Source organism: Orcinus orca, chromosome 5 (assembly GCF_937001465.1).
Source record: "Orcinus orca chromosome 5, mOrcOrc1.1, whole genome shotgun sequence".
NCBI lineage: Eukaryota > Metazoa > Chordata > Mammalia > Artiodactyla > Delphinidae > Orcinus > Orcinus orca.
In genome coordinates, this window is record NC_064563.1 from 67883104 (window position 1) to 67890174 (window position 7071).

Below are 7071 nucleotides of genomic sequence, written 5' to 3' on the forward strand. Positions count from 1 at the left end.
GTTAACAATTTCCTCTCCTAGTTTTTCTGAAAATAAAACTTTCTGGGGGGGGGGGGAACCAGAGAGAGAGTGAGAGATGAGTCTTTATACCTATCTGATCAAAAAGACAACCATAATCTTCAGTCTAGTTTTTCAATGTTAATTATTGCTTATTTAATCCAGGAAAAAATTTAAATAACTTTTTATTTAAGGGAGTCACAGTAATTCGTTTTAATATCCATCACTAAAATGTAATGGGAAATGTTTACTGCCAGCACAAATGTAATCGTGGAATCAGAATGCCCAAGCAGGTTTCCTCTTAAGGCCTCCTAAAGTTTAAATACAGGGCTTAGGTGCAGAAGATGCTGGAAGAGGCCAAAGCTCTAGATACCACAAGTTTTCAATATGGACGCCTTCCTGCTATTTCATTACTCCTTCCCAACATTCTCCCTTCTTTCATATTTGAAGAACAAAGCACACTGCTAGATAATATAAATACTAGGTTCATTCAAACCTCAGCTAAGTTCAAGTGGCCACTTCATAAAACCAGAAGAACTACTGGGCTAATGCTATATACATATGGTTAAGAGATCCTACTTACAAATAAGCAGAAATTTGTCCCATAACCAACACAATTTTTGTTAAAATAATTCTAGGGACTACAGCTGGAATTTATGTAACATTAAAAACGTGCAAACTCATTAGGTTGATCGACAAGGTAGTATTTTAAAAACTAGGAGGAGATAAAGAAAAACTCATTGAATCTGCTATAAAGATCAATGCTCATATCAACGTACGGACTATACTATTTCTTTCTGCAGCTAAACTCTACCGGAAGGTTGGTTGGATAGAAAAATCCTCAAAGACTGAAAATTTCTGAAAAAACTGTCATCTGACATGCCTAAATGAGCTCTAAGCCCAAGCTTTTAAAAGGATCTCTTGCAAATACATACTCTGAATTTACATTCATAAAACATTCAAGCGCAAGTATGTTTTACTGTTTCAGAAGACTTTTTAATCTAATATCTAAGCAAAAAAAAAAACAAAAAACAACCCCAAAAGGGTCCTCATCCATGCTGTCATATTCAGCAATCTTGTTGATAAAAATCAGAATGTAACCTCCAAAACCCAATTCAAAGCAAAGATTTTGGGGGAATTTGAAGACTAATTTGCTATAATGAAGAACTCCCCAACCCCAGCTTAAAAACAAGCCTGACCCCCTCCCCCCAAAAAACTAAATTGGGTGAACACTTAAAATTCCCAATCACATCACTGTAGGTCATAGGAAAATAATACAATTATGAGTAAAACACTGATCAACATAACACGCAATGCTAAGGCTCAAAAGATATACACACTGTAGCATTGTCCTCTTGGGCAAAACGTCAACAACTATGCAAGTATTAATATTTACCAGGCTTTGGATTTTACTTGAGATAAGGAATGGGAAAAAGCTGTACAAGGCAAATTCCATTTAACACACCTCTCATCTTCTGAATTCCTGTTCAATCTTTTCACAAAACCAGTAGTACTTACCTTATAAACACTTGTAATTTCAGTATGAACATGCCACCTTCTAGTTCCAGGCCATATCCGTAACATTAAATCATTCTTAGTTAAGACCAAGAAAAATATTCTTCAACCTGGTTTCAAGAGACTTGTGCCTAACCAGACTCACACTGAAACAAAACTATTTCCTCCCACCAACATTAATTTAATCCTCTAGGAAGAAAGAGATTGATATTTTAGTTTTGAAAATTTGGATTTAGAGTTAGAAGCTAAAAACAATTCAAAAAGACAACCCAAGATTAAGCAGAAGAGGAAATAAACTGCAGAATCTGAAAGGCAGTTTGATGGGATAGTATCCAGATGCTATTCATCTCTACAAAGAATAAGACTAAAGATAATATACCTATATTGTATACACATTACTTCTACAAAAATAGGCAACACTATCAAGAGTAGTTATTGCAATCTTGATAGCAGACAAATTAAAATGATTTGGTCCATACAAATAGCGTTTCCTTAGTTTCTGGTTTCTCTAGTTAAAGACCCATTTGTACAAGCTAAAGAAATTAGGAGGGTTGAACATTAAACCAGTGCCAAGAACAAACGTCACCACACCCTAAAGAGTGTGACCATAATTGGGCCTTACAAGATTTATTTACCACCCCCCTCTCACCATTACCATGCACCTCTAAACTTGGCTACATGACTCTATCATGTTCTTATTCTCCCAAATTGTGACATGACATATCTGCTAAAAGCACCTCTCTTTTTTCCAAAGGTGCTTTGCAAAAAACGTGACCAATTTTGGGAAATGACTGGAAAAAACTAGAACTTTGAAATGAATATCTTACTTTAACATGGATTTGGCCAGATCAGGGAAGTCAGCTCTAATTAGAAACAGGTTTTAATTTAAATCTATCAACTCTGACATGAAAAATCCCAGATACAGGTAAAAGGTAGATTCTGCCATAACTGAAAGTGTGAAACGAACCACAAAAATTCAGGAACGCACCCTAGCTGCACATTTAAAACAAGACAAAGGAACATAAGGAACCACGACTCTGTCAATATTCACGCAATAAAGTAAACACACTATCAACAAGCAAGTCGAGGATAATTTATTGCTCGCACCCCACCCCAGTCTGTATAGGAATCGAACTTATAATAGTCTAGAGCGGCGGGGCTGGTAGCTATGGTGGGGCAGGAGGTGGTTCCAGCTGATAAGATTTTAGTGATTCCATTAACATTAGCTGATTAGACTAGTATTAGTGATTTACATCAACAATTTGTAATGTCTGAAAACTCAGAGTGGAATGAAAGTTAATTTTTCAGGCTCCAGATAAGCTATTCATAGCAGGCCATGTCCAAGATGGAATGCAACGGTTTTCCCAGTGTTTTCAGGCACTTCCAAAAGGAAGTTTCTAGCCAATCAGACCTGAGTGCTCTACCTAGTGTTTTTAATGGCATTATATTTAAATCATCCCACTGAGCTTTATGGTTTTGCCACGCATTCTTTGGGAGTCCCAAACGTATTTGTTTTAGGTATAGTCTAACCACTTCAGGTTCCAATAAACCGACTGGAAAGCAATCTACATACAAAACAAACGCCAAAGAAAACAATGTGGAAGTACTCCACAACGTCAGAGTTCAGAAAAACTCTTCCAAGAAGTCAAGACTCTATGTAAGACAAAATATCAATTTTTAACATGTACCTTTAAATTTTTTTATTACTTTGTCTCCTTCCATAAGAATTTATTGAATCACCATTCTATGTAACGGGATTGTGATATAACTAGGATGTATATTCTACTAACAGAAAGTACCAATTCAAAAACTTGATTAATGGGATGACAATGTCTCTTGAGATGTCTCAAACCAGGACCTAATTCTTGAAATTGTTTCCTCCCTTATGTAAAAAAATACCCTAACTTTCCTTTGGGGAATTTTTCATCTTCTCAAGCACACCATCACAAGTAACTTACTCAGGTTTATTCAACTGAGAGCTCTAGTCAGAGACCAGTCATTTTGTAGTCTCAAAACAATGCAAAACTATCCTATAATTGTTTTGTTTAATAGCTGAAGACTAAAATTATCATTTGCTTTCCAGTCCGAACACTGACGCCTAGTTTCGACAGTATATTCAACCGACAGAAACCATAACCCACAGCTTTAACAACTTGTGAACTTGATCCAAGCTTTCTCACCCTAAGAGCGAGCTTAAAAAATAATCACACACACACTGGTGACAGTGGCAATCAATCGTCTTACGGAAAAACATATAAAGCCAATACTCATCTGCACAGGTAAAGGCGGGGCCTGATTAGTTCAAGCCAAATTAATCAGTCTTGGCTCCAAAGTTACACAGTAAATTCACTAAGACTCCAAGAGCTAAGGAGTTTCTCTATAAAAACGCCCTTCTAATGAACCAACTAAAATTTGTTTCATGAGTTTGAGAAGATATTTAAGTAGATTTACCTGACAATTACAGATAAACTGTAAAAACACCCAACTTAATCCCATCAAGTAAAAAAAAAAAAAAAAGTCAAGTTCCATGGTGCTTTTTATTACCCTTCTAACAAACCTCCAAATATGCAAGATTCTGGCAAGACTGACATTTCTGCATCTTAGTACTCACGAACCCGCAACCAAGCTTTACATCATGCTTTCTTAGCCCGGGAACTTCCTTATTTCTGCAGTTTATCCAACCCTCACCAAACTCCACATTTTGGAGTGGACACTTTAAAAAGTGCACCAACACGACTTGTGCTTCACAGAGTAGGAATGCCTCAAAACAAAGAAAACAACGGCGCCGTAAATTGCTGCCCGCCAATTTCTCCTCCACCATCTCGCAGAAAAAAATCTACTCCCTCAAACAAGAAAATCTCAGCGACCCCGTGGTCTACTCTGGATACCGAAAACGATTTTGGGTTTGAAAGCCCTTTCGGTATCAAAGAAAAGCACTCCATTTAGGCCGAACACAAAGCTGGCGCGCAACCCCCTCAAACTAACGGGTCCAGAACTTAGTCTACCTCAGACTAGTTTCCCCATTTTAAAAGAGACCCCAAGAACACCCTAGATTCCCATTCTTTCGGGGCCCAGAATACGATCCTGTCTTAACCTAAATTCTGAGGAAAAAAATCCCAAAGAACGCTGCCTTTCTGCCCGCCCCGTCCCCCGCGGCCTGGAGATTGTCGCGCGGCTCCTCCGCCATTTTGTGCCTCTGGCAGCGCGCCCAGTCCGCCAGCCCAAGATGGCTGCGGCGAGGCTTCACAGGAGAGCAACGGCGAAACGAGATACCGCTCCCCTCCCCCACCACGGAGGGGACGCAGCGGCCATTTTTAATTCCCCCCCACCCCCATAACGGAAAAAACCGCCGTTTCGAGTAAAGGGCCACCTAAACCCGCCGGCGGCCTCCTTCACGGATAAAGACACTATCCACTAGGGCTTTTAAACCTCTGACTCCCATCCCTCCCGGTCTCAGACTTCGGAGTCGAAATCGCCCCAGTCTCCCGGTCCGAGGCCGACGGGCCTGGAAAGAGATGCAAGAAGCTGGGACCACACAGCCGCCCCCTGCACCACCGCTACGTACCCGCTCGCCGTAGTTCTGCTCGCCGCTGTCGCTCATGACTTCTAGCTGCTCTCGCCGCCCGACGTGCTTCAATCGAAGCTGCCAACCTCTTGCGCCTTCTACCTAGAGGCTCAGCCGCAGCTCCGCAGCACGCACTGGTTCCCGAGCCGCTGAGACGAAAAACGCTCCGCACCGCCTCCGCTCGGGCTCTAAGTCTCCCGGATGTGACGCGGCGCTCTTTAACCAGGCCCCACCCCCTCCCAGAAGGCGCGCTTTCTTGGCTCCGCCCCTCCGCGCTCGGCTTTCCCTTTACAGCAGTGGCGCGTCCCGAGCTGTACGTGACGTAAACCCCGCCCCTCGCGCCGCGCTAACCCCGTCTCCGGGTCTTTTTGAGGCGGGAAAGAAAGCGCGCCAGTGGCCTCAGTGGTGGTCGCCACGGGGCGTCGTGATGTCACCGGCCACGCCTGACTCTCTTCTGGAACTTTCTGGGAAGCTGTCGTGGAGCGTGGGGGAAGGGAGGGAGGAGAGGCCCGCCGTTTCTCCCATCCTTCTCTCCGTTCTTCCGCTTTATTCGTTTCTCTTTTTTTGTGTCTTGATTTGGTTGGAGAGGGAGGAGGTCCGTATATTGGGTTCCGTTCTTTCCTTTGGTTTTCTGTAGTTTCAGTTGTGGATCTTTCCTACCTGAAAACCCTTCATTTGAGCATCTGTTAAATACCAAAGCACTTTACCAGATCTTGATGTACTGAAATCAGCCACAATCTCTCATCTGAAGTTAGTGGTCTAATAAGGGAGAACTGTTAAACATACACTTGAAAACTAAGATTTTGTGTTAGAGAGATGTACAGCTATAGCCGTGTCACAAGGAGTGAAGATTAATTATGCCATCACTCAACAACATGACATAGTGGAAAGAGTCCAAACTTGGAAGTTCAGACATCCCTCTGGGCCTGTTGTTTCCCTTCAGAGAAAACAAAGTATGGTACCCAGCTGATGAGGTACTTTGATACCTGTAAAGGGCCATTTGATTTTTTAAAACAGCTTTCTTGAGATATAATTCACATACCACGCAATACTCCTGTTTATGGTGTACAATTCAAGTGGTTTTTGTATTTACGGAGTTGTGCAACCATCACAATTTCAGAACAGTTTCATCACCCCCAAAAAGAAACCTGTCAGTAATAGTCCTGGTACATCTTCCCCCTCACATTCCCCCCACACACACACATACACACACACAACCCTCCCAGCTCTAAGGACTCTAAAATCTGCTTTGTCTATAGTTTTGCCTATTCTGGACATTTCCTATAAGAATGAATCGTATATGTAATATGAAATCCTTTGTGACTGGCTTCTTTAACAGTATAAAGTTTTCAATGTTCGTCTGTGCTGTAGCATGTATTACTATTTCAGTCCTTTTTATTGCTGAATAATATTTCATTGTATAAATGTATCACATTTTATTTATCCACTCATCAGTTTGGTAGACTTTTGGGTGGTTTCCACTTTTTAGCTATTATGAATGATGCTGCTGTGAACATTCATGTACAAGTTTTTGGATGAACATATATTTTCAGTTCTTTGGGGAATATACCTAGTAATGGAACTGCTAGGTTGTATGGTAACTCTATGTTTAACTTTTAGAGGAACTGCCATTTAATTATAGGTGTGAAGTGGTATGCCATTGTGATTTTGATTTGCCTATCCCTAATAATGATGTTGAGCATATTTCATGTGTTTATTGCCCATTTGTAGATCTTGTTTAGGGAAATGTGTATTCAGATACCTTGCCCATTATTACTTTTATTATTGGGTTGTAAAAAGTGGCAGTTTGATTCTTGCTTGTTTAAAATAGTCATCTGGGGACTTCTTGGTGGCGCAGTGGTTAAGAATCTGCCTGCCAGTGCAGGGGATACTGGTTCGAGCCCTGTTCTGGGAAGATTCCACATGCCGTGGAGCAACTAAGACCACGTGCCACAACTACTGAGCCTGCGCTCTAGACCCTGCGAGCCACAACT

The 7071-nt window shown here is 41.3% G+C and overlaps 1 protein-coding gene across 10 annotated transcripts in view; it reads right to left on the minus strand.

Moving 5' to 3' along the window:
* Positions 1–5367, minus strand: part of TRA2B (transformer 2 beta homolog) — a 30813-nt gene extending 25446 nt beyond the window's left edge. For 5 of the 10 annotated variants that reach the window (XR_004476055.2, XR_004476054.2, XM_033403210.2 and 2 more), the window contains exon 1: positions 5078–5275. Coding sequence is in view for 6 of the 10 variants with exons in the window: in XM_033403210.2 (XP_033259101.1) it covers positions 5078–5113 (36 nt within the window). In the remaining 4 variants the exon portion in view is untranslated. Of the gene's footprint in view, positions 1–5077 lie in introns of all 10 variants that reach the window. The other 5 variants (XR_004476053.2, XM_033403209.2, XM_033403208.2 and 2 more) reach the window with 3 other exon arrangements.
* Positions 5368–7071: the final 1704 nt, after the last annotated feature.